A 27,209-nucleotide genomic window follows, 5' to 3' on the forward strand; every position below is an offset into this window, starting at 1 on the left:
ATCCGGGTCTACCAGGAGGTGCGGGCAGGCTGTGGCTTTGCTCCTGCTGGGGTGCCCCCGACTGCCTTGTCCCAGCGCATGGCTTCCAGCCCTTCACAGTGGCTCCCTGCTCACGTGCACCCACTCAGGAGAGACCCTTAGGAAGTTCCAGGCTCCTGGCTGCTCTGCCTGGCCCATCCCTGGCTGGTGGAGGGAAGAGCGGGAGGATGGGGCATTGGTGGCAATTGGGGAGTGAACCTGTGGACGGAAGATCTCCCTTCCTCTCTTTTCCTTTCAAATTAAAATAAAATATATAGGACCTGGTGCAGTAGCCTAATGGCTAAAGTCCTCACCTTGCATGCATGCACCGGGATCCCACATGGGCGCCGGTTCTAATTCCGGCAGCTCCACTTCCCATCCAGCTCCCTGCCTGTGGCCTGGGAAAGCAGTGGAGGACGGCCCAAAGCCTTGGGACCCTGCACCCGTGTGGGAGACCCGGAAGAGGCTTCTGGCTTCAGATCAGCCCCTTGGGGAGTAAACCAGTGGATGGAAGATCTTCTTCTGTCTCTCCTTCGCTCTGTAAATTTGACTTTCCAATTAAAAAAAATGCATCATATATATATGACACCTATGACTTTCATATATAGAAAAGAATGTCAGATTTGTGTGATCTGGTGGAGTGGGGTCCTGAGGACGCACAAGGGACACGGGCGCTGTTGAGAATCAACAGGATGTGGGGCCTGGGAGAGGGTGGGGCCGAGGGGACGCTGAGGTTTGCATTCACAAGATACAGTGACAGATACTGTGTGGTAGAACATGTCACACAGTGGAGGGGGGGTGGCATCTGGCACAGCAGTTAACACCTTTGTCCCTTATTGCCATGCCCAGCTCTGCTTCCTGCCCATGGGCACCCTGGCCTGGGAGGCAGCGGTTAATGGGAGACCTGGAGCGAGTTCCCAGTTCCTGCCTTCAGCCTGGCTGGGCCCTGACTGTTGTGGGCACTGAAGCTTGGGTGAAGGGAGAGTGGCAGATCAAAAACTGCGTAGAGGCCCGGCATGGTGGCCTAGTGGCTAAAGTCCTCGCCTTGAACGCGCCGGGATCCCATAGGGGCAGCGGATCTAGTCCCGGCAGCTCCACTTCCCATCCAGCTCCCTGCCTGTGGCCTGGGAAAGCAGTGGAGGACGGCCCAAAGCCTTGGGACCCTGCACCCAAGTGGGAAACCCAGACGAGCTCCTGGCTCCTGGCTTCAGATCGGCACAGCTCTGGCTGTTGTGGTCACTTAGGGAGTGGATCATCGGATGGAGGATCTTCCTCTCTGTCTCTCCTCCTCTCTGTATGTCTGATTTTGCAATAAAAATAAAATAAATCTTAAAAAAAAAAACAGCAAAAAACTTCATGGAAGATACAGTGTAAAGATAAATCTATATTTCATACCAAAAAAAAAAAAAGTTGGAACCCACGCATGGATGGTTCGCATTCCTAACTTTTCGGGAATGTTGTGCGAGGCCTGTGCCAATTGTGGGAACCCACAGAGCCTCTCTCTCATCCCCTCTATTTTCCCACTCGTAAAAACAGGGGCTGTTCCCTTGCTTTGTGACCACGACGTGGGGTGAAGCATCATCCTCATGGTCGGGGATGTGTGTTGCCATGGAGACGAGAGGACCGGGCCTGTGGCGTCCTGCCAGCAGCAGCACAGGACAAGGTTCATGTCGGCTGGAGAGGAGGTAGGTGCTGCCGGGGCCCGGGCTGGACCCAGGAGCAAACTCAGCCGGCAGGTGTGATGTGACTGAAGCCAGGGGTCTGAGCATGGGGTTAGGATGCTTTTCCTCCCACCCCCGCCTGCCCAGAGGCCCGGTTGGGCCGGGTAATCATAGGGGTTTGTTTGTTTGTTTGTTTGTTTGTTTTTTGGGGGGTGCTTTATGGCCAGTGAGGCTCCATGGCGACCAGGAAGGTAGCTGGGCATGCGGAGGGCGGGGTGCAATCATATCCACCCCGCACCCCCAGTTCAGATCTTCTCCACGTAATTTCCTGGGAAGAGACCCTCCTGACCATGCAGCCGGCCCTTCCACCAGCCCGACGGATCTGTGGGAGACAGAAGAGGCTACAGAGAATGCTGGGGCCGTGGCCCACCGCATCCCAGAGGGCCTTGGTGCCCGTTCTGTCTGACCCTTGGGACCTGGGAGAGGCGGGGGAGCGGGGGCTGAAGAGAGTTGTCAAAACTCGTGCCGTTGTAGCACAGCAGGTCAAGCCGCCCTCCGTGCTGACGCATCCCGTGCGGGCAGCAGTTCTCTGCCCTGGCTGCTCCACTTCTCATCCAGCCCTCTTCATGCTAACCCCCTCTGGGAAAGCACCAACAGAGGATCTAGCCCAAGTGCTTGGGCCCCTGCACCCATGTGGAAAATCTAGAAGCCCCCTGACTTCCACCTGGCTCAGTTCTAGTCATTGAAGTCAGAAGTCAGTGAATCCAAGATCTTTCTCTCTAACTCTTTGAAAAAAAAAAAAATTTTTTTTTTTCAAGGCTCCCACTGCATGGCTCAGCAGGTTAATTTCCAGTGCATGTCCCGGCTGCTCCACTTCCCATCCAGCTCCCTGCTTGCGGCCTGGGAAAGTAGTCGAGGACGGCCCAAAGCCTTGGGACCCCGCAGTTGCATGGGAGACCCGGAAGAGGCTCCTGGTTCCTGGCTTCGGATCGGCTCAGCCCCAGCCCTTATAGCCATTTGGGAAGATCTTTCCCTCTCTCTCACACTTTCTCTCTGTAAATCTGCCTTTCAAATGGGAATCAATAAATCTTTTTTTTTTTTTTTTAAATCTTAAAGACATATTAAGGTGGCTAGACCCAGGACCTGAACCAGTGACAGGCTGGACCCTGACATTCCTCAACTGGGAGCCACTTAGAGGCTGTCCCAGGTGTCTCGTTGTAGCCAGGAGAAGCCGGTTTTGGAGGGCACCCCATCGAGCCAGGCGCCCCGTCGAGCCTCTTGCAGTCACTGGGACAGCAGAGGAGGGGGGGTCTCCCTGGCACCCTCCCACCCCCCGACCGAGAGGATGGGAAAGGCGTGTGCTCTCCAGAGGGACTTCCTGGCGGTGTCGGCAGGCTGACCGGTCCTGGGGGTGGGGGGGACCCCGGGTCACGTACCTTCCATGAGGATTTCTATGACTTCGTTCACATTGAAGCTCAGTTCATCCACGTCTTGCCCTACGTACTGGTAGAGCGCCCGGCATCTTGGGCTGTGGATCCGTGGTTGGGGCTTGGGCCGGCCCACGCCCGGCACAGGTCTCTGACCCACGCTACGCTTCCTCTGAAGGCTGTGGACGCAGGTGGTGGTGCCCGTGTGACATCCTCTCTCCGCCCACGCCCCCTCCGCCTGCCCACCTCCTGGCGTTGCCCTCTTCCCCTTCCCCCTACCCAGCCACGCCCTGGTCAGGCACGTTGAGGAACTCCGTGTTATGCTGCGACGGTGGCCGGGCGTGGTGTCGTCTGCTGGTCCCCAGTGACGAGGACGGAGGGCCCTGGGGAGGCCTCTGGGAGCTTCGCCCAGACACGATCTCCAGAGGGGGCAGGGGGCCCCCTTTGGCAGATGGGGGCACCCCATTGCGGGCCATGCCTGTAACCGGAGCAAGGATGGGAGCATGGAGGAGGTGGACTGGGTCAGATGGGAAGGTGCTTGTGGGGTGCTTGTAGGGTGGGTTTTGCAGGGTGAGTAAGAGCTCAACAAGACAGACAGAGATAATAGGTTTAGTGAGGTGGCCAAACAGGACGCAGTCCTCAAGATAATGAAATGGGCTGCGAGGAGGGGAGACGTCAGGGCTAACGGGGGGCTTCAAATGCCAAGCTGGCCCCTAGTGGTGCCTCTGTGGCAGAAGCAGGGGAGGGTGGTCAGGGGTGCTGGTTAGAGCCTGTGGCCTGGAGGTGCGGCCTGGGCCACGTGGCCCACAAGAGGCTTAATCAGCGGGGCGTCTGCTCACCTCTGGGGGGTCCGGGGGCTGCCCGGGTGGGGGCCGGGCCTGACCTTTGGGGTTTCCCTTGGGCCAGTCCCTTCCGCGTAGGCTCTGAAAATGGGAAGAGGATGCTAGACCAGGGCCACCTGTCTGGGTCTCGGTTGCTATGGGTACACTTGACTCTGTCCAGTTTCTGGCCCCGCCACCTCCCCCATCACTCTTAGCCAGCATCGCTTGTCCCATCGCCCAAGCCCTGTGTCCCCCTCCCCACCCACCCACCACCCCCGGAGACTCACTGGAGCTCTTGGGCAGCCCGTCACCCACGCTGACCGAGAGGGACCGGCCACTGGCCTTGAGCACCGCCATGTCGCTGGAGCCCCGGGAGAAAGTGACGTTGCGGGTGCCGCCCCCGCCCCAGCCCTCCTTCTTTACTCGGAAGTGTAGTCTGTGGGAAGAGAAAGCGCTCAACGCGTGTGGACCCAGGAGGGGGTGGATGGCGTGGGGACGAGCCTGAGGGTGGTGCTGATGTGGGGGAGCTGGGGTGGGGTGGGGGGCGTACGTGTCGCTGAAGGTGAGGGGCAGGGGCGTCCCCGCCGCCTCCTGGTAGCGCTTGCACAGGAGGCTGACGAACTCCGTCTTGAACACGCTCTCCAGGAAGCTGTCGGCGGAGTCCTCTTGCAGGATGAAGAAGTCGTCCTGCCGGGTGCTGGCCAGGTGGAGGGAGGCAAGTGAGAGGCATGGGTGATGGACAGGGGAGAGCCACAGGGGAGGGATGGGGAGGAAAGGGGAAGGATGGGGAGGGACAGGGGAGGGTGTGAAGTCTTGGGAGGCAGGGTCCAGGGAACAGGACAGACAGAGCCAAGCAGAGCAAGAGGATAAAAGATGGGGCAACAGGTGTGAAGGCCGCCCCCCCGGGGCCCACCACAAGGAGGCCAGGTGCTGGCGATGGTGAGGGCAGTCAGGAGCCTGACCTCACCTGAGGGAGACTCCCCGAAGTGCCTGGATGTCCAGTTTCCGCTTGAGGACCTCCCGGACCTGGCCCTTCTCTGGTCCCTTCTTCACTTTCTCCCTCCCGATCACGTACACATTCTTGGGCGTCAGGATGAGGTCCCGTTTGATAGGCTGTGCACATAAAGGGCCAGGGGCTGATGGCTCGGAGACTCAACCCCCAGGGCTGCAAGGCGGTGCCCACCAGAGCGGATAAAAGGCATCTGAGTCAGGAGTGGGGGAGCCGGGCGTGTGGCTCAGGGGCTGAGAAGCCTGGGTCCATCACTGGAGGGCTTGGGTTCAATCCCTGGCTCCAGCTCCTAATTCTAGCTTCCTGTTGGAGCAAAGCCTTAGAGGAAGAGGTGAAAGACTTGGGGAGCGCGGAACTGGAATCCTGGCAGCCCCACTTCCCATCCAGCTCCCTGCCTGTGGCCTGGGAAAGCAGTGGAGGATGGCCCAAAGCCTTGGGACCCTGCACCCGCGTGGGAGACCTGGAAAGAAGCTCCTGGCTCCTGGCTTAGGATTGGCACAGCACCGGCCGCTGCGCTCACTTGGGGAGTGAATCATCGGACGGATGGCGTCCCTGTTGGACCTGCCATCGCTCTGGGTCGGGGAAGGGCAGGTGTGTCTAGGGGTTTGGCCTACCAGCGTGAGTAGGCTAGGGGCATGGCTAGCTGTGGTGAAGGTGTGCCAGGCTGCAGCCAGGCTCTGGCACATAAGCCCCACCTGCTGACCCCTCACCTTGAAGCGACGATCGTACTTGGTGACCGAGTCGGCAAAGTCCACTCGCTCCCTCTTGCCCAGGAACTGACGCAGCTCGGGCCGCTCCTCCAGCCCCAAGTAGTCCCCGACGAAGTTACGGTTGATGCTGTTGCGCCGCCTCTCCTTCTTGTTGAGGAGGATGTTGGAGGCTGCGGACACACCGAGGGTGCTGGCTCGACTCCTGCAGGCGCACCGGGTCTGGGGGCCCGACCCTCCCGACCCCCCCGACCCCCCGTGCCGCCCAGTGGAGCCGCCTCACCTTCTTCGCGCATCTCCACGTACTTGCGCACTGCCACGTGGCGCCGCCAGGCCTTCTGGATGACGCGGGCGAAGCCGTCGAACTTCCGCTCCCGGATCTCCTCCAACAGGAAGAGCTGCGCGAGAAAGCAGGGCTGGTGGAGGGGGGTCCCCAGGGTCTGCCGGGCTGGTGGGGGGGTCCCCTGGGGCTGCCGGGCTGGTGGGGGGGTCCCCAGGGGCTGCCGGGCTGGTGGGGGGGTCCCCAGGGTCTGCCGGGCTGGTGGGGGGGTCCCCAGGGTCTGCCGGGCTGGTGGGGGGGTCCCCAGGGCCTGCCGGGCTGGTGGGGGGGTCCCCAGGGGCTGCCGTCTCGGGGGGTTCTGTTGCCCCTGTTTACGCGCACCCACACACATGTTCCAAAAAACGATGTTTTTCTGGGGCCAACATTTCTTTTCTTTCTTTCTTTTTTTTTTTAATTTAGATTTATTTATTTTTATTAGAAAGGCAGATTTACAGAGGGGAGAGACAGAGAGGAAGATCTTCTGTCCGCTGATTCACTCCCCAAGTGGCTGCAACGGCCAGAGCTGAGCTGATCCGAAGCCAGGGGGCCAGAAACCTCTTCCGGGTCTCCCACACCGGTGCAAGGTCCCAAGGCTTTGGGCCGTCCTCCACTGCTTTCCCAGGCAACAAGCAGGGAGCTGGATGGGCAGTGGGGCAGCTGGGATACAAACCAGTGCCCATATGGGATCCCGGTGTGTGCAAGGTGAGGACTTTAGCCACTAGGCTACTGTGCTGGGCTCAGTAGCATTTCTTTTGAGTACCCCTCTGAACCAGCTCCCTGCTGATGCACCCGTTTCGAAAAGCAGCAGAAGATGGCCCAGGTGGGGTGGGTCCCTCCCACCCACATGCGAGGCACAGATGGATTCTGCCTGGGCCAGCCTTGGCTAATGAAGCCGTTTGGTGACGAGGACAGCTCCAGAGAGCAAACACATTCATGCATGAAATTATAACCGTGGGTCTGCCTTCCTGGCTTTGGAACCCAGCTCTGAACAACAAGACATCTGACTTCTCACACCTGCTGAAGAGGCAGTCGCGTACCCGCAGTGAAAGAGGCAGTAGAAACACCAAGTGGCATAGGTATTTTGGCGCAGTGGTAAACTGGCCACTTGCCACGCCTGCGTCCAAGTTCCTGGCTGCTCCGCTTCCCGTCCAGCCACCTGCTAACGTGCCTCCCTCGCGTCTCGGTCTCAGCCCCGGCTGTCGCAGGCCCTTTGGACACTGTCGACGGTGGCCGGAAGCTCCTTCCCTGTCTCTCTCATCACTCACCGACTCCGGGTTCTTGATGAACACCTTTGTACTCCCCATCTGATACTGGTCAGGCTCCATGGTGACCGCCCGAAGCAGGTGCTGGACGCCCTGACGTTCATCCCCACGCCACCGTGGCCACGTCTCAGGGGTCAGGATGGCGTACCTGGAGGTGGAGCGGCCGGGATGTGGTTGGTAGCAGATCTGGGAGAGGACCCGGCCTGTCATTCTGATGGGCGGAGGGAATGCCTCACCTCTGTAAGAACTTGGAGAACTGTCTGCGGTAAGCAAAGCCTGCCCTGCGTACCCGGATGTTCTCCTTTAGGCCCAGGTACTCTACCTGGTGCTTCACCCTGTTGGGGAGGGGTCGGCCTGAGTCCTCTGGGGAGGGTGGGGGGGGAGCTGGGAAGGACAGTTTTGTAGCCTCTGTGTTCTGGGGAGGAGGGCAGAGTCTATAAACAGAAGGAGCTTGCCAAGATGAATTTGGGAGTGAGTCCTCTACGTGGGGCAGGCTGAGGTCTGGGGGGAACCAGACCACCAGCCCCTGAGTCAGGTTGCAGTCAGTCTGAGGCCCCCCCCAGGCAGTTTTCAATGTAAGCCTGGTTTCAGGGTTCTGCATCCAGAACCGTAAGGGTTTGGGGATTCGGTGTGCAGGGCAGGAGACCTGGCCAGGGGGTCGGGTCACCTGCTCTCCTCCCAGTCCCGGGGCTTCTTGGTCTCATTGGGTTTGATGCACCGGATGTAGTGTGGCGTGCACCTCTTCAGCGTGGTCACCAGGTCGTTGGCCTGTTTCTACAGAAAGGATGGGGCAGACGAGACGCAGGTGAGGCCCCCCCCCCCCCGGGTGGTCTTTCCACCCCAGCCCAGGAGACAGACACTCACGGGGCAAGGGCTGTTGCGTGCTGTGCCACAGGGAGCCCACGTCCGTGGTCCGTGTATACCCCTCACGTCGGCACGGGCCCCACCTGCCACGCTCACCGCAGCTGGGCGTGGTCAGGACTCAAGTAGCATGCTGACTCGGTCACAGAGCGCTCAGCATAACATTTCAGACTTCCCTTTCCGGGACAGGAATTGCAGGAAATCGGGGCTCCTGTGTGCACACGTGTGTGTGTGTGTGTGTGCCTGCTGTGTGTATGTGAGACAGGGATGTGCCTCGTATATTTGCTTAGGGCAGGGGGAGGACCAGAAAGGAGACTGCCTCCCCAGCTGGCATCTTGTGTCTTACGGACACTCAGCAGTGCCTGGGAGGGGCACGTGCGTGCTCACGGCCGCAGGTGCAGGTGGCCTGATACGCGGCGATGGGCGAGATGGCACACACACACACACAGGGTGGTCCGTGGCACACTGAGAGATGGGAGGGGTCACTGTGCATGGGAGAAGCTCTGCTTCTGGGAGGTCCCAGGGGTCATCAAACCCACAGAGGCAGGAAGTGGGTCAGGCGTGTGTGTGTGTTTCTTTAGCTTGACTAGAAAGTCTTGGAGCTGGACAGTGGCAGGGGGGTTGCACGGGCTCCCAGGCACCTGCTTTGCGCTGGGGTTGTACCGCATTCTTACAAAGTATCAAACGATGAGGCAGTTGAGGGGAGATGTCAAAGGAAGTGGATTGAAGATCCACCCCCCCCCCAAAACCAAACAAGGGGGTATTACAGCCAGAGGCGGAAGTCCCCGGCAATAGCAGAGGGACCCAGGCACTCCCAGGGCCCGCCTGACCCAGGCTCACTTTGATCTTAGAGCCTGCAGTGCTGGGGCGGCCCTTCTTGTCCACATCCAACTTCTCTGGAAAGAGCATCCGGAGGAAGGCCCTAGATGGCAAAAAAAAAAAGAGAGGGGGGGGGGTGGCAGGTGAGGTGGGTTCTGGGGTGCTCTTCCCCCTGGAAATGAAATTCTCTGAGGGCGACTGAGTCCAGGAGGGCTGGTCCTGTCCCTTTCTTGGGCCTCCTCCATCTGCCTGCGCTTGAAAAAAAAAAAGGATTCAGTGTATTCACAAAGACACAAAGATCTTCCGTCTGCTGGTTCGCTCCTCCAATGACCACAATGGCCGGAGCTGAGTTGATCCGAAGTTAGAAGCCGGGGGTTTCTGCCAGTATGTCCTGTGGGTGCAGGGTCCCCAGGCCTCGGGCCACCCTCTGTTACTTTCCCCAGGCTGCAAGCAGAGAACTGGATGGGAAGTGGAGTAGCTGATGCCCTCACTGTATGCCAGTACTTGTAGATGGAGAATTCGCTTGCTGACCCGCAATGCCACCGGTCCTACCACCGAGTCTAAATGCATTTTGCTCTTCCTCTGCGAGGATACATGAAGCAAAATAGAGTCAAGTTATACTAAATAAGAAACTTTAGTTGATCTTCTGCATTTGTGGATTCAGCCCACTACAGTTTTTTAAAAATCCGAAAAAAAAAAAAATCTGTCTCGGGCCCAGCGCGGTGGCCTAGCGGCTAAAGTCCTCGCCTTGAATGCACTGGGATCCTATAAGGGCGCCGGTTCTAATCCCGGCAGCTCCTCTTCCCATCCAGCTCCCTGCCTGTGGCCTGGGAAGGCAGTGGAGGACGGCCCAAAGCCTTGGGACCCCTGCACCCGCGTGTGGGAGACCCGCCTCCAGCTCTGACTGTACCGCACCCTGGGAGGCTGCGGTGGGGGGCTCGCATCCTTGGCTTCCCGCCATCCAACAGCAAGCTCCAATGACTTTACAGACCAGAGCCAGCCCATGGGAAGCCGTTGTGTGTGTGTGTGTGTGTGTGTGTGTGTGTGTGTGTGGAGGAGGGGGGGACCTGGGGAAGCTGGAGGGGAAGGGTCTTCCGTCCTCCCCCCGCCCCCCCAGGGCCACTCACTGCTCGCTGGTCTGCATCAGCTCGATGAGGTCACTGAACAAGACGTCTCTATTTCTCTCGCAGAAGCCGCTGACGTCATAGGAGACCTGCAGGGAGGCCCGGGATGGGGCTTATAGCGTGTGTGTGTGTGTGTGTGTGTGTGTGTGTGTGTGTGTGTGTGATCAGGGCTTCCAGGGAGGCCCTGGGGCAGGGATCGGAGAGTCAGGGGGACATGAGAGGTGCCCGCCCATCTCAGGGGTTGGTGGGCAGCGGTGCCGGTGTGTGTGGGCGTGTGGCATAGGCAGGGGCTCCTGGGGGTGGGTGGGGTACTAGATCGGAGGCCAACAACATGGTGTTGCCATGGGTCAGAGTTGAGAAGGGGGTCCCAGAGCACTTGAAAGGGTCGGGGGAGGGGGTTGCAGCAGGGGCCTGGGCATCCTGGCAATTTGCCCTTCAAGTGAGCATCAGAGCGTGTACGTGGTGGGGAAGCGGTTGGGTGTTGGTTCTGAGAGCCATGCTTCGTACTGGGGCTTCTTGGTGAGGGTGAGAGGTGTGTCCGGCCATGGGGGGAAGAGCTGGTGACCTGCTGCCCAACCTGGGGCCAAGGGGAACTGCCCTGTGGCTCGGGGAAGTTGAGCCCACAAGCAGGTGCTACTGGTCTCCTGCATCCCTGGATGAGGGGAGGCCGAGTGTGTGTGTGTGTGTGGGGGCGGGGGGTGGTCCAGGCAGGTGCAGGGGGCAGAAGGTTCCTCCTGGGGGTTAGCGGGAGGGCTCTGTGTTCCAGAGTGAGAGCTGGAGGAGGGGGCTGGTGGAATCCTGCCATCCTGGGAGTGTTGGTCAGAGGGCACACCCGCCCCTGGCACGCCGACAGGGGGGACGCCACTCACTTTGCCCGCGTAGTGGTGGATGACGAAACCAGCGCTCCAGCTGTTGAAATGCTCGTGCGTGCCCACGGCCGCCTGCAGCTTCTGCAGCAGCGTCTGGTCGGCACCGCCGCCCGTGGCATGCATGGTGGCACACACGTCGTCCAGCACGCTCATGATGCCGGGGGGATTCTGCCGGGAGCCGGGAGAGGTGGGTGAGACAGGCTCCGTTGGGGTCCCGTCCTCCGTCGCATCGTGCTCCCCCAGCATGGAGGAGGTGGACCAAAGGAGCTGGCCAGGCCAGGGCTGGGCGTGGGGTTTGCAAAAGTGGGGTAGGGTCTTAGGTGTGGTTGAGGGGGTGGGACCCGGGTGTGTTGGGGGCGGGGCTCAAATGTGATGGGGGTGGGACCCGGGTGTGTTGGGGGCGGGGCTCAAATGTGATGGGGTGGGACCCGGGTGTGTTGGGGGCGGGGCTCAAATGTGATGGGGGCGGAACCCAGGTGTGTGTGTGTGTGTGTGTCGTGGGGTCCTGGGGAAGCTTTTGGAGAATCCATTCCTCGTTCTTTTCTTGGGATTGGAATCGCCTGACGGGACACCTGTCGTCTGTCCTTTCAATTCCTCTGGCCCTGAGCTAGTTCGCCTATCTCGGGCAAGGCTTGGCTGCGTGCCTACGTGACCGGTGATGAGCAGGTGGGCAGAAGGAATGGATGTGCTGAACCATGGGGGCTATTTCGGGGTGGTGCCCCATCTGCTACTGGCGGGAGGGCTCCCCTCCGACCCCCCACCCCTCCCCCCGCAGAGGGCACCACAGCCCCCTGCTGAGGTCGGCCAGCCTTACCAGCTTGTTCTCGATGAGGTCACAGACGACTTTGTTGTTGAAGTATTGGATGGGGGTCCAGCGGATGCCTTCCTGGACGTATTCCTCCTGCGGGGGGGAGGGCCGGTGGAGGAGGTGTGGCTGCCTGCCCCAGGTGGGTGACCCCACGCGTGCTTCTCTTCTCACTCAGCTCTGTGGCCGCCAACAAGTGGCCCTGGCTCCCGTTGTGGAGTCTGGCGCTCCATCCGGGTCTCCCACGTGGGTGCCAGGGACTCAGGTATTACAACCATTCCTTGTTGCCTCCCAGCTTGCACATCAGTAGGGAGCCAGATGTGCACACCCCCACGTGCGGCATCTTAGCGGCTACCTCGACACTTGTCCCAGAAATCCCTTGAAATGAATTGGTAGGGGCTGCTGCTGTGGTGTAGCGGGTTAAGCCATAGCCTGCCGCGCCAGCATCCCATACGGGCACCGGTTCAAATCCTCCCTGTTTTAATCTGTCCCCTTGCTGATGTGCCTGGGAAAGCAGCAGAAGATGCTTTTTGGGTTTGGGGGCCTGCCTAAGAGACCCCACACCTGGAGCCCCACACACCTGGCTTTAGCCAGGGTTGGTCCTGCCTAGTTGAGGAGTGAACCAGCAGATGAAAGATCTCTGTCTCTCCTTCTCTCTGTCACTCTGCCTTTTTTTTTTTTTATCTATTAATTTTGATTGCAACGTCAGACATGCAGAGAGGAGGAGAGAGAGAGAGGGAGATCTCCCTTCTGGTGATTCACTCCCCAAGTGAGCTCAATGGCTGGAGCTGCGCCGATCTGAAACCAGGAGCCAGGAGCTCCTTCCGGGTCTCCCACACACAGGTGCAGGGTCCCAAGGCTCTGGGCCATCCTCCACTGCTTTCCCAGGCCACAGGCAGGGAGCTGGAAGGGAAGAGGAGCTGCCGGGATTAGAACCGGCGCCCCTATGGGATCCCGGTGTGTGCAATGCAAAGACTTTAATCACTAGGTTACCGTGCCTGGCACTATAGATTTAAAAAGATGTATTTCTTTTCATTGGAAAGCAGATTGACAGGGAAAATAATACAGGAAAGATTTTTTTCATCCTCTAGTTCGCTCCCCAAATGTGCACAACAGCTGGAGCTGAACTGATCTGAAGCCAGGAGACTCTTCCAGGTCTCCCATGGGGGTGTAAGCTCCCAAGGCTTGGGGCTATCCTCCACTGCTTTCCCACGCCATTAGCAAGGAACTAGATCAGAAGTGGAGCAGCCGGGACACGAACTGGCATCCTTATGGGATGCCGCTGCTTGCAGGGAGAGGATCAGCCAGCTGAGCCATTGTGCCGGCCCCTTCAGTAAAATAAATATTTTGAAAGTCTTATGATGGAGTGTGGGCACATAAGCAGAGGTGGGAGGTGGTGGGAACGGGGGGGGGCGGCGAGGGTGGTGGTGCTCAGGGCGCTCCCCAGGGGGCTCAGGACCCCTCCGTGGTCCTCCCTAGTCCTGCCCACCTGCTCCGCCTTGAGGGTGAGCTCGATGAAGATCTGCTGTAACTTCTCGTTGACGAAGTTGATGCAGAACTGCTCGAAGCCGTTCTTCTGCAGGGGAGGATTCAAGAGAGCCTTGCTTCAGTGGGCTCCGGCTTCTAGAGGCCTCGGCAGGGTCACAGGGAGGACAGGATGTGGGGCCCGGGGCAGAGACGGGAGGGGCGCGAGGTGCTAACCTGAAAGATCTCGAAGCCGTAGATGTCCAGCACTCCAATGCTGTATTCTTCCTGGGGTTTCTGCATGGCTCGGTTGATGGCCTGAGCAGGGTGCAGACGGGGTCAGTGGGCGTCGGATCAGGCCCGCCCCGTCGGATCTGGCCCGCCCCGTCGGATCAGGCCCGTCCCAGCCTGCTACTCTCCCAACATTTCTTTTTTTAAAGATTTATTTCGTTTCTATTACAAAGTCAGATATACAGAGAGGAGGAGAGAGAGAGAGAGAGGAAGTGGAGCTGCCGGGATTAGAACCGGCGACCATATGGGATCCCGGCACATTCAAAGCGAGGACCTTAGCCACCAGGCCAAGCCGTCGGGCCCTCAATATTTCTTTTTAAATAGATTCTACTCATGTATCTTTACTCTTTTCCTGTTGTTTTTTTTATATATATATATAAAAGATTTATTTTAATTTTTACTGGAAAGGCAGATCTACAGAAAGAAGCAGGGATAGAAAGATCTTCCGTCTGCTGGTTCGCTTTCCAGGTGGCTGCAACAGCCAGAGCTGAGTCAGTCTGAAGCCAGGAGCCCAGAGCCTCTTCCAGGTCTCCCACGCGGGTGCAGGGTCCCAAGGCTTTGGGCTGTCCTCCACTGCTTTCCCAGGCCACAGGCAGGGAGCTGGATGGGAAGTGGAGCAGCCGGGACATGAACTGGCACCCATCTGGGATCCCAGTGGTTGCAAAACAAGGATTTAACCACTACGCTGCTGCTCTAGGCCCAACTGTCTCAACCTTTATTTCTGTGAGAGACAGGGGAGGCGAGAACTCCGTCTGGGTCGCCCACGTGGATGGTAGGGACCCCCAGCACATGAGCTGTCCCTGCTGTCTCCATCCCTGGCCTCCTGAGGAGGGGTCCCTGCTGCTCCACTTCTGAACCAGCTCCTTGCTAAGATCTGTCCCAGACAAAAACAAATGAGGGAAGATAGCCCCAGGGTTTGGGCCCCTGCCACACATGTGGGAGACCCCGACAAAGCTCTTGGCTCCTGGCTTTCACTTGGCTCACTGCTGGCCATTGCAACCTTCAACAGAATGAACCTGCAGGTGGAAAATTGGTCTTTTCTAACTTTAAACAAACAAACAAAAAAAGTACCTATGGGACATGCGGAGTTGGCACAATGGCTCAATTGGCTAATCCTTCACCGCCAGGTGCCAGCACCCCATATAGGCACCGCTTCGTGTCCCAGCTCTTCCCATCCAACTCCCTGCCTGTGGCCTGGGAAAGCAGTGGAGGACGGCCCAAGTCCTTGAGCACCTGCACCCGCGTGGGAGACCTGGAAGCGCCCTCCCGGCTCGGAATCTAATCAATTCTGTCAGTTGCGGCCATTTGGGGAGTAAGCCAGCAGATGGAAGACCTTCCTGTCTCTCCTCTCTCTGGAAAAATGCCTTTGCAATAAAAATCAATAAATCTTTAAAAAGAAAAAAAAAATAATCGGCGGACATGAAAAGCTGAGAGCAATATCCTGTCCACACCGATGACACACCATGAATATTGTTTTTAGTCAGCCCGGCCACCTCCTCTCTGCCTTTTGGCTAAGATCGAGTGTGCAGATAGCCACCACCCAGCATTAGACGGCGGTGGGAGCAGGTGCGTCTTGAAGGTGTGATGGGGCCCTGCCCGCAGGCCTGCATTGCAGGAAGGGCAGGTTTGAGTTGGCATAGCTGGCGCAATTGGCCTCTCGCCACGCGGCGCCACCTCCCATCCGTGCCAACGGGAAGCCCCTTTCCAGATCTGGGTCCTTGGACCAAGGGGTTCCATCCCCCCCTCCTTTCCGCCCTGTCCCTGCTCCCCAGCACCGCACTCGCCTCCACCAGGAAGTCGAAGAGGCGGGCGTAGAGCCCCTTGGCCAGCGCGTCGCGGGTGTAGGCTGCCTGCTCCACGTTGAGCGTGACATCGATGGACTCGCTGCGCCCGCCCCAGCGGCTGTCCATCTTGCGGCTGGTCAGCTTCTCCTGCAGGCGGCCGCTGTCGATGCCCAGCAAATAGGCGGGAAACGCCAGGACTGCCAGCCCCGGTTGGATGTGTGAGTGTGTGTGTGTGTTGTGTGTGTCAGACTTGGGTATCTGGGGGCTCCCCGGGGGTTCCCCACCTGCCCTCCCAAGCACCCCCGTACTCACGGTCCGCGCTCTCCACCCGGGCGTAATTGCCATCCTCGCAGAAGCTGATGTTGCCCAGGTGTAAAATTCCTGCCACCAGCTGGAGGACCAGCTCCTGGACGCTGGGCGGGATCCCGATGACTTGCATGGCGCTCTGTGGCACAGTGGAGGTGGTGAGGGGCAGATAGAGCCTGCGTCGCTCATCCGGACCAGCTTCAGCCCCATCCACCCCAACCCCCGATCCCTGAAAATGTTGCCCCTTCCTGTAAACTAGGCTGTGTGCCCTTCGCCGTAGCCCTCTCTGATGGGCCACTTGAGAGGGTTCCCTGGCACCTAGAGCTGGAGGAGGACTTAAAAGGGACGCACGTGCGTGTGCGCGCTGCTCACCAGAGTCTCGCTGAAGTCGCTCTTGTCATCCGTGCCGTCCACCTTGTAGGTGTCCGATTGGTTGAGGTAGTAGTAATAGTCGGGCGTCATGAGCCCCAGGTTCTGCCGCTGCTCCTGGGAGGCTCCTTCTAGCAGCTGTGGGGGCGCACAACAGTGGTCACGGGCCCCGGAGCTGGCGGGGACGCACAGCAGCGGTCAAGGGCCCCGGAGCTGGCGGGGCGCGCACAGCCAGCGGTCAAGGGCCCAGAGCTGGCGGGGGCGCACAGCTAGCAGTCACGGGCCCAGAGCTGGCGGGGGGCGCACAGCTAGCAGTCAAGGGCCCCGGAGCTGGCGGGGGGCGCACGGCCAGCAGTCACGGGCCCCGGAGCTGGCGGGGGGCGCACAGCTAGCAGTCACCGGCCCAGAGCTGGCTGGGGCGCACAGCTAGCGGTCAAGGGCCCCGGAGCTGGCGGGGGCGCACAGCCAGCGGTCAAGGGCCCAGAGCTGGCGGGGGCGCACAGCCAGCAGTCAAGGGCCCCGGAGCTCGCGGGGGCGCACAGCCAGCAGTCAAGGGCCCCGGAGCTGGCTGGGGCGCACAGCCAGCGGTCAAGGGCCCCGGAGCTGGCGGGGGCGCACAGCCAGCGGTCAAGGGCCCCGGAGCTCGCGGGGGCGCACAGCTAGCAGTCACGGGCCCCGGAGCTGGCAAGGGCGCACAGCTAGCGGTCACGGGCCCCGGAGCTCGCGTGGGCGCACAGCCAGCAGTCAAGGGCCCCGGAGCTGGCGGGGGCGCACAGCTAGCGGTCACCCCCGGAGCTGGCGGGGTGGCTCGACACAGCATCCTTCCCTCTCCCCGGCAGAGCCCTTGGCGTGGACTCTGAGACCCAGCCGCCTTGCCCCTTCCCAGGGTTGGGTCCCGCAACCTGGTAGTAGATGTGGAAGTTCCTCTCGTTTTCATTTTGCATCACCACGCGGGATTTCTCCAGCAGGAAGTTGGAGATCTTGCCGCCATCCGGTTCCCCGCCCCGACTGAACTGAATCTCAAAATACTTGCCCTGTGGCCGAGACAGAGACACATATACACATGCAAGGCCCCGGTTGGGTTTGAATGTGGTTTCGGTGTGATCGCCAAAGGCGCCTTGGGCCTCAGGGTGGCCCCGTGGAAAGACAGCGGAGGCTTTAACGGGTGGGTGTGGTGGCACCCGCTGTGGGTCGTCTTCCTCCGGTGTCAGAGCCTTGGCCGCCCCCTCGGCTTGCCGCCTAGCTCCCTGCTAAGGTGCACACACCCTGGCAGGCAGCAAGCAGGAAGTGGCTGACATCTTTGTAATCATCCGTAAAATACCATTGTATGACCAAGCGTATTGGGAACGTAGATTGCAGAAGGCAAAGCGTGGCGGTCAGAGGCTTGGCACCCTTGCGTCTCGTGCGAGCTCGTGCGAGCTCGAGGCTCGGATCCCGGGTCTGACTCCTGACTTTAGCTTCCCGCTAACGCGCACGCTGGGAGGTAGTAGGCAAACTCTGGGCACTTGGGCAGCGAACCACTGGACAGGAGATCTCGCTCTTTCTCTCTCTCTCTCTGTCTCTCTCTTCCTCCCTCTTGATCTTCCTCTCTCCCATATATCCCCTTTTCCCTTTTTTGCTTTTCAAGTAAAAAAGAGATAAATAAAATCCACAAAATCACACCAGTAATGTATAGGGACATTTTACTGGTTTATGGAGCTTATTAATATTGAAGATTTACTTCTTTTGATTGGAAAAGTAGATTTACAGAGAGAAGAAGAGAGGAGAGAGAGAGAAGAAGAGAGAGAGAGAGGGAGAGAGGTCTTCCATCCACTGGTTCACTCGCCAGTTGCCTGCAGTGGTTGGAGTTGAGCTGATCTGAAACCAGGAGCCAGGGGCATCCTCCAGGTCTCCCACGTGGGTGCAGGGTCCCAAGGACTTGGACCATCCTCTGCTGCTTTCCCGGGTCATAAGCAGGGAGCTGAATTAAAAATGGAGCAGCCGGGACATGAGCCAGTGGCCGTAGGGGATGCCTGCTCCAGCATAGGGAGGAAAATTAGCTTGTTGAGTCACCCAATTGGTTCCAGAATTAATATTAATATTAACCCATGTCCGCAGGCAAGCATTATTTGGAAGTTAGGTTCATGGGATGAATATTAACATCATTGCCATTTCCTGGGTGGGAAAAGAAGGTTTAAAGAATGTATTCTTTTTTTTTTTTTTTAGTTCAGACCACACAAAGCAAACAATGACAGAACTGGGCCACAAGTCTCGATCTGTCTCTGCCAGGCCCAGCATTGCATCTTACACAAATAAAAACTGGTTGAGGGCCCGGCTCGAAAGCATAATGGTTAAAGTCCTTGCCTTGCACGCGCGGGGATCCCAAATGGGCGCCGGTTCTAATCCCGGCTGCTCCACTTCCCATCCAGCTCCCTGCTTGTGGCCTGGGAAAGCAGTGGAGGACGGCCCAAAGCCTTGGGACCCTGCACCTGCGTGTGGGAGACCTGGAGAAAATTGCTGGCTCCTGGCTCCTGGCTTCGGATCGGCGCAGCACCGGCCGTTGCGCTCACTTGGGGAGTGAATCATCAGACGGAAGATCTTCCTCCCTGTCTCTCCTCCTCTCTGTATATCTGACTTTGCAATAAAAATAAAATAAATTAAAAAAATTTTCTTTTAAAAAGTAGGTATTTTCTGCTGGATTTCCATAGAGCTCCTGGCCTCTGAGCGTGCGTGCGTGCGTGCGTGCGTGTGTGTGTGTGTTGGAAGGTGGGCAGATCACAGACTCACAAAGCGGCTGGAATTGTTGTTGCGCACAGTCTTGGCGTTGCCGAAGGCCTCCAGCAGGGGGTTCGATTGCAAGATGATGTCCTTGACATGCTGTGACGGGGAGGGACGGGCAGGGAGGGACGCGGTCAGCCCTGGACAGGGGACCCCGGGGATGGGGCAGCATGGCCCCACCCTTCCGTTCTCCCCGCCTCACCTACCTGGACCTTGTCACCACCGCCGGACACCTTGGAAACGTAGCCCATGATATACTTGGCCGCCACCGTCTTCCCGGCTCCGCTTTCCCCACTGGGGGTCGGGGGGGAGGGATGGGAGAAGGACCAGTTTTAAGTGGACTATCGTTTCCATCTGTCCTTCTTTTTCCCCTGAAGCACCCACTCTCTGCCAAGCGCTACTCAATTTCGCGAACCAGAAACGCAACAGGAAAGCCATCGCAAAGGCCCGACGGAGTGCTGACAGCGCGGAGGGGACAGAGAGATGAGTGAAGAGAACGCATCATGAAGGACGAGGAGGAAGCTAAGCCGGAGGCCGTGGGGTGGAGCGCGACGGTGGGGCTGGGTTCAGGTTGGGGGCTCCCAGAGCAAGCTGCAGCCTGCCCTCCTGGGGGACCCCGGCAGGAGGGTCCGGAGCCCCTGTCCATGCACCTGATGATGACGCACTGGTTCTCGGAGTCAATGAGCATGTTCCGGTACATGTTGTCCGTCAGGGCGTAGATGTGCGGGGGGTTCTCGTACTGGGCCTGGCAGGGACAGGTGGGGGTCAGCATGTGGGGTCAGGGCAGGGACAGGTGGGGGTCAGGACGTGGGGTCATGCAGGGTCAGGACGTGGAGTCAGAACGTGGGTCAGGACGTGGGGTCAGGACCTGGGGTCATGCAGGGACAGGTGGGGGTCAGGACGTGGGGTCAGGGCAGGGACAGGCGGGGGTCAGGACGTGGGGTCAGGACGTGGGGTCATGCAGGGTCAGGACGTGGGGTCGTGCAGGGTCAGGACATGCGGTCAGTGCCCTTTGGCCTGCACCCCCCACCCCCACCCCCTTGTCCAAGCTCCCACCCGGCCCTGGGCCTCACCGCGCCCTGGTACAGGTCGATCTCCCGGTCAGTGAAATAGGGCATCTGTTTAAAGGGGTTCACCGAGATGAGGACGGCGCCGATGTAGGTCTGGCGGGTGGTTAAGGGTCCTGTGGCAGTCCTGGTGTTTGCACCCTGCCGCCCACCGCCCCGGGAGTGGGGTTGCCCCCACAGCCTCCATGGCATGGAGGAAAAGGGGGGCCCTCATGCAGAGCAAGCTTCCTTGGGATTTGCTGTCATGAATGTGCCCAAAGTGGGGCCCTTCCTGCGCTGTCCTCCCTTCTGCTACTCACCCTCCTGTCTGTCCATGCCGGGAGCATCCTTCCAGGTTAGCTCCGTTCCCTGGGTGACCCCTCAGGGAGTCCTGGCCCCGCCCACCGCCACTGGCCCCGCCCATCGCCGCTGACCCCGCCCCCCCCCTCCCTGGCCCCGCCCATCTCCTCCCTGGGCCCCCCCCCCCCGCCCATAGTCCTCTACTCGCCCAGTTCCTCCCTGGCCCCACCCACCTCTGCCATGACCCCCGCCCACCTTCTCCCTGCCCCGCCCATCTCCACCCTGGCCCCGCCCACGTCCTGGCCCCGCCCCCCGCCCCGGATACGAAGATGTAGTCATCCAGGAAGCGCTTGCGCAGGTTGCCCACGATGGCGTCCTCGGTGATCTGGGGCAGCAGCACCATGTCGTCCACGCCGCTCTGCTTCACGTTGTGGCTCTGCCAGTGGAAGCGCTCCTTGCTGCCCTGGGGGCGGGAGGACAGTGAGGACGGAGCTCCTGGCCCGCCGGCTTCTGTCAGGCCCACCCCTAGGGGCTCCTCCCGGGCTGGGGTCCCTGGCTCCCCTCTGGCTGGGGTTCCTGGCTCCCCCAGGGCTGGGGTCCCTGACTCCCCCCGTGGCTGGGGTCCCTGACTCCCCTCAGGGCTGGGGTCCCTGGCTCCCCTCGGGCTGGGGTCCCTGGCTCCCCTCGGGCTGGGGTCCCTGGCTCCCCTCGGGCTGGGGTCCCTGGCTCCCCCCAGGGCTGGGGTCCCTGGCTCCCCAGGGGAAGGCCTGGACGGAGCTTCTGGCCCCCCAGCTTCTGTCAGGCCCACCTCTGGCTTTGGGGAAACTTGGGGAGTGAACCAGAGGATGTGTCACTCTGCCTTTCAGACAAGTCCGTCTTTAGGGAAAGGGAAAATAATAATGATAATAATAATAATAATAAAAGTGGGTGCTGAGGGGTCCCCAGGGAGGGCACAGCTGGACTTCAGGGTCATAAGCGGGTAGGTGAGTCGGTGTAGACACAGGATGGCTGGCCGAGGAAGTAGGCTGAGAAGGGGCTAAGTGGGGTGGTGGAACCTGCTTCCCACCTCCGTGTTGATGGCGAGAAGGGTTGAACGCCGGGTGGGAGTGGGGTCCTTGTGGTGGGGGTGGAGAGCGGAGGGCGGGGAGGGGTGTCTGTCCTCTCCCCAGCGGGTCCCTGGGGTGGGGGAGTGCTTGCAGGGGAGCAGGCGAGTGGGTGGGGACACAGGGAGTGGATTTTCTGTGCGAGGCGCTCATGGGGTGGTCCACCATGGGCCATCCCATCACTCACCCTTAACCCCTGGCAATGATACCCCGTTCCCTTGGGAGACTGTCTCTCTTCTTCAAGGTTCGTGTGGGCCAGCAGGGGCCAGGCGACCCAAGGCCACTTCCCTTTGCTGGACTCAGGGCCTCGAGGCCACTGCGTGCGCCTGGCCCTGCCAGGTCTCAGGCCATGGTTCCTCTTCCGGACATTTCCCCCCTTCCCCTTCTTCGTCTGGCCTTCCTGCCTGGCTCCGTCCTGCTTGGACCCCTGCCCCTGAAAGGGAGAGAGGGGTTTCCCCCTTGCCACCCCACCCTGTCCGTCTGCCCTCAGGGGCATCCAGCATGTGGGAGGGCAGTGGGTTGGGTGTACAGCACCCAGTTGGGCACTTGGCCGCCAGTGGGGGCCGTGTCCCCTCTTCACTGTGAACTCTGTGGGATGGGTTTTGTAATGACCTCCTCCGTGAGACCAGTAAAGGAAGGAGAGAGGAGTAACCCCAGGGTGTCTTAGGAGAACCTGGCTGGGGTCCCCCAGGGTGGTTCGGTATCTATCAGGGACCTGGTTAATTGATACACACTTGATGGATGGATAAGTGAGTGAATGAATGAAGGGTTGAGTGTGTGTGTGTGTGTGTGTGTGTGTGTGTGGTGGCGGGGGATGAGATGGCCCCTGCCCTGTCTGAGTGAGTGAGGTGCGTGACCCCCCCTCGTCTGCACAGGGGTCAAGTTGAAACTGTTAGTTCCTAAGTCCCTTCCTCTGGGGGTGGGGCAGCGAGTGGCTGTGGTCACAGTGGACCACAAGGTCAGTGTGACTCAACCCGCTGGGGCTGTTGTGAAAGACAGCTGGGGGACCTTGAGCGGGGGCAGGTGGCTGGGGTGGGAAGGGGGTCATAGCTGCTTCCTCTGGTTCCTCAGGGGCCGGGCCAGAGCAAGGGGACAGATGAGGGTGAAGGGTGGGGAGGAGGCGGTGGTCATCTTGGTGACCACAGAGGGAATTGGGGGCCAGGCTGGCCAGCTCAGCGGACTCCCCATCATCCCACAAAGGAAACAATAGGGTGGCTCATTGGACATGGGGTGGCTCATTGGACATGGGGTGGCTCACTGGACATGGGGTGGCTCACTGGACACGGGGTGGCTCTTTGGACATGGGGTGGCTCATTGGACATGGGGTGGCTCTTTGGACATGGGGTGGCTCACTGGACATGGGGTGGCTCATTGGACATGGGGTGGCTCTTTGGACATGGGGTGGCTCACTGGACATGGGGTGGCTCACTGGACATGGGGTGGCTCACTGGACACGGGGTGGCTCTTTGGACATGGGGTGGCTCATTGGACATGGGGTGGCTCTTTGGACATGGGGTGGCTCACTGGACATGGGGTGGCTCATTGGACATGGGGTGACTCTTTGGACATGGGGTGGCTCACTGGACATGGGGTGGCTCTTTGGACATGGGGTGGCTCACTGGACATGGGGTGGCTCATTGGACATGGGGTGGCTCATTGGACATGGGGTGGCTCTTTGGACATGGGGTGGCTCATTGGATACGGCGTGCCCACGGTGTGGGGGGCATGGGTGTGGGCATCTGTCAGGGCTCCCTGTGGGATGCAGGTGTGTGTGGGTGGGTACTGGGGACTCTGTCCTCGAGACAGAGGGTTGGGGTTCACAGATGGATACAGGGATTCAGGCAGGAGTCTCCTACCTACCAAGTAGGGGGAGGAAGAGGGCGGGAGGATGAGGGGGAGAAGGGGAAGGGAGAGAGGTAAGAGGAAGAGGAGGGAGGAAGAGGAGAAAAAGGGGAGCAGGGGGGAAGGAATGACAAGGTGATGCAGTTCCTGGGCGTGGCTCCACTTCGCACTTGCCCAGCAGAGCACAACCCCCTGCCTCAGTTTCCCCATTTTGTAACACACCAGCCAGGAACCCCAGGGGCTATGCTGGCTGCAGCAGCCCTGGTTCGGTGAGGTCCAGGCTGTCCCGCAGCCAGCAGTACCGGCCTTCCAGAGCTGTCTGGTTCCCTGCACACCCAGGGCCAGGGACTGGGGTGGGGAGGAAGGGCTGTGGGCTGCCGTGGGCCCTGGCTGGTAGCAGCCTCAGCGATGAAATAGCCACTTCCTTCCTTGCCGCTGGGGTCCCACAGGCTGTGGTTACAAGGGGGAGAATGATGAAGCTGCTGTCCCCGGTGTTGTGGGGCAGGGGACAGAGGGGGGATCCTGGGGTCATCACCTGCCATTGGGCTGTTTTGTCCTGCCTGCGGAGGGCCACCCCCCGCCTCCTCCTCTGGTCCCCAAGCAGCGGCTGTGGCTTTGCCCTGAGACGCCTCTCTGAAGTGAACCCCGTTTCTACCAAGGCAGAAACCTGACCTAGTATTGTGTGCATCAAGTGTGACACTCAAGCATTCAAAAGAAAAAAAAGAAGGGGAGAGAGAGAGAGAGAGAGAGAGAGAGCGAGCTAGAGTTGGGCCAGGCTGAGGCCAAGAACTTGTGCATGGCCGAGACCCCAGCATTTTAGCCATCTCAGTCACTGTGCACCTGCTGCCTTCCGGAGTGAAGAGCGACAGGGAGCTGAACTCAAGACCAGAGCTGGGACTCCACCCTCTGCTAGGCTATGTTGCTGGTACAAGCAGGGGTGTGGTGCGACCGGCTGCACAGGACAGCCACCTCAGAAATACATACACCCCTACCCCGGGGGCCCCAGCCGTTTCTGTCCATCCCCACATCGAACGGCCATGTTTGAAGTCTGTTCCCAATAGCAGTTGGTGGTGGGTCTCCGCCCTCCCCCCACCTGGCCACAAAATCAGACAGGAACTACTAAGAAACCCCCCACCCCACCCCTAGTGCCAGCACCGTCGGCCCATGTTAAAGAGAAACAAAAACCAACCCATTACCAGCGTAAGCACCACCCACCCACCTACCCACAGCGTGTCACGGCCAACTGCCCTCACCAGTGACAGTGACAGCCATATGTGGTCGGCTGGTATCCAACAGTCCCACAGGGGCTCATCTTTGTGGCACAGTGGGTTAAGCAGTCGTCTGCACTCCCAGCATCCCACACGGGTTCCTGTCCCGGCTGCTCTCCTTCCGATCCAGCTCCTTGCAAATGCTCCTGGGAGAGCAGCCGAGACTGGCCCGAGTCCCGTGGGAGACCCTGGATGAAACTCCCAGTTCCGGGCCTTGGTCCGTGTTGGCGCTTACACCACTGGAGGAAGCGTGGAGACCAGCACATGAAAATCTCTCTCTCTCTCTCCCTGTGCAACTCTGCCTTTCGGATGATTAAAATACATCTTTGAAAAACGTATCCGTGAAAGCAATGGCCACAGCCATTACTCTGTCCAAAGAACACCACCCAGTTGTCACCTGTTACTGATTGCCGTCACCCGAGGCCCCACAAGCACCTGGCACACCACAAAAACTCAAGGCCGGATGGCCACGGAAAGGCGTGGCATCTGTGATGCCCACCTACTACGGAGCAGGCTTAATTGGCAGCTTTTATAAAAAAAGCTTATCACCTCCACCATGGCTTCAACACTACATCAGCAGCAGCAAAGATCATGGCTATTGACAACCCATAACAACCACCACCATCACCACCACCCAACCACCAGGACCACCGCTTCCCCAACCTGGACCACCACCATCCATGACCGTCACCATCGTCCCCACCCCCACCCACTCCCCCACAAGGACCCTCATCGTCATCACAGCCAAGGTCAACAACCAGCTCAACGAGAGCCACACATGGCAATGGCAAGTCTGCATCAACTCCGCCCATCACCTCTGGTGACATCGGTAGCGCTTGAACTTCCCCCAGCCCCGGGGGAGGGGGGGTCCCCCGAGGTGCTGGCCAAACCCTACTCTAGGGATCTCACTGTTGCACTGGCTGCCCAATCCCCCCCCTTTTTCCCGGGAAGTCTCCAGCTCGACCCAGCATCAGCCAGCTCCGGCCAGCTCTGCGCTGCTGGCTTCCCAAGTGGGAGCCACTCTCTCGCTTTTGATTTGGCATGCCCGGTGTGACTTTGTCATGCTGCCAGACCCCTGTCTGCCAAGTTGACTGTTGGTTGACTCAGCACTTCGCACGGCTCCGTTAAGCGAAGGATTTTTGCTTTTTTTTTTTTTTTTCTCTCGAGTAAGCCAACCACTTCCTGGGTTCCTGTGGTCATGGTCTGTGCACCCCCCACCCACTCCCACCCCTGGAGCCCTCCCCCCCCCCTTATATTCTTAGCTCGGGCTCAATAGAGCTGCTCATTTCCTAGCTTGGAGCTCCCAGGTTCAAGTTTGATTGTGGACTGCCCGGAGGACGGGGTGGGGCGGGTCCATGAACCAGGGCTTTGCAGTTCATCTTGAAGTTTCTGGAAGGAGATGCCGACCTTTCTTCCTCTTGGCCCATGCCCTGCGCAGCTGCCAAGCACCCTGGTCTGTGTGCCAGCTGGATACATCATCCTTCTGGCGGTGCACAGAGCCGTGGTGGGGAGACTTGTTGGCAGCCGGCGTCTGTGTCTCTCTAGGTGCAATGCTGCTGCTGCTGGGGCAGGGCTGGCCGTTTGTATGTGTGTGATGCCATCCCTGGGGGCCATACGAAATGCCAAGCCTGCTGTGGGTGCGCTTGGACTCGGAGACCTGCTGCCTGATGCCTTGGCAGGGCCCGGCTAAATGCATCTGCGCGTGTGGACTTGGCATGAACTTTGGGGCTCGACGCTCCTCCGTGCCCCCTCGAGACTGCCACGACTGTCCTGCTCTCCGTAACCCGTGAGCCCTCACAGTGACTCCTCCAGCTGGCATTCTCACCCAGTGGCCACCAGTGGTCATACTGGACACAGTCTCTCCTCATTGTCGCCTACCTCCGTGACGGTTGCATTTGAGCCACCCAGACATGCGGCCCCTCCACGCCCCCTACCCCTCACCAGCTTGCTCGCCAACTTGTGGACTCGACTTGCCACCCCATCCAAGAGGACCCAACACCCGCGCCCCCTACCCCCCAAGGGGCTGGACCCTGCGTCTAGACCAGCTCCCCCGAGCATGAGGCCAGGAGAGGGGAAGTAGCTTGCCTACGTCCACCCGTGGAGATGTGGGCTGGAGCTAGGCTGCAAGCCGGGTTTTTAAATTCCAGTTTTAATTCCCTGCAGATCTTGGGTGATCACCGCCCCCAAGGCCAACTTCTGTCTCCATCTTGGGCTACCTGTGGCTGCCCGTCACCACCTTGGCCTTCCCCTCCACCGTCAGGCAGGTGCTTGGCTGTCCAGGAGGCGGGAGGAGCCCCAGGCACGCTGAGGGACCCTCAGAAAGACCACCCTTCTCTTCATCCCACATTCTGACCCTGCTTCTCAGGGTCCCTCTGTTCGGCTGGATGCCCCTTACCCTGGCCCTCCTGGGTCCACCCATGAAGGACTTACCATGATGCTGGAGGGAGCTGGGGGGGAGCTGTGCTCCCCAGGGGAGAGGGGGCACGCGAATGGGCCGTGTGGTAGGTGGAGGTTCAGAGGGACCGTGGAGGTGGCTGGGGCATGGTCTCAGCTCCTGCTCCTATGTTCCACTCCAGCCCTAGTTCCTCTTACGGCCTCCGTTCCCCCCACCTCTCACTTCCTCTGGGCGGGAGGGGCGGTGGCCCTGGGGGCGGGGAGAACTTGGCAGTGGCGGGCAGGGCCCAGAGGTACAGACAAGCACCCATGGGGTCCCTCACCCGGCTCCTCTGGGACGGGGAGCTGTCTCTGACAGCCTGCACACCGACTGCCCCGTTGACATGGTGGTCCCGGGACGCCTCTGGCCTGCTCGGGCCTCCTCTCCTCCCAACATATAACAATTAGCATTGTTAACACCTGTGTGTATGCTCTGGGGGGGTCCCACGGGGAGCCCCCTCTTCAGGAGCCACTTCTGCAGGTCCCAGCTCCACAGCGGCTCTGGACAACCATGGGTATGTATGTGTGTGAGTCTGTGAAAGAT

General features: G+C 59.7%; 1 protein-coding gene across 1 annotated transcript; it reads right to left on the reverse strand.

The window, feature by feature from the left end:
- Positions 1-1,894: 1,894 nt before the first annotated feature.
- Positions 1,895-26,809, reverse strand: MYO1F (myosin IF). The gene is made up of 28 exons (XM_040990405.1): positions 26,663-26,809; positions 20,345-20,482; positions 19,747-19,836; positions 19,324-19,418; positions 18,880-18,967; positions 18,683-18,772; positions 16,819-16,950; positions 15,920-16,054; positions 15,554-15,686; positions 15,242-15,438; positions 13,404-13,484; positions 13,192-13,278; positions 11,712-11,798; positions 10,898-11,065; positions 10,032-10,117; positions 8,926-9,007; positions 7,892-7,998; positions 7,461-7,559; positions 7,228-7,372; positions 5,927-6,041; positions 5,647-5,816; positions 4,895-5,040; positions 4,478-4,624; positions 4,215-4,363; positions 3,946-4,029; positions 3,386-3,584; positions 3,116-3,285; positions 1,895-2,061 (listed from the first exon to the last, which is right to left on the reverse strand). Exons 1-28 carry the CDS (start codon positions 26,663-26,665, stop codon positions 1,985-1,987), a joined length of 3,300 nt encoding a protein of 1,099 aa, XP_040846339.1. The 5' UTR covers positions 26,666-26,809; the 3' UTR covers positions 1,895-1,984.
- Between the last annotated feature and the right edge of the window lie 400 nt (positions 26,810-27,209).

Source organism: Ochotona curzoniae, unplaced genomic scaffold, assembly GCF_017591425.1.
Source record: "Ochotona curzoniae isolate NIBS_2020 unplaced genomic scaffold, NIBS_Ocur_1.0 contig_605, whole genome shotgun sequence".
Classification (NCBI taxonomy): Eukaryota; Metazoa; Chordata; class Mammalia; order Lagomorpha; family Ochotonidae; genus Ochotona; species Ochotona curzoniae.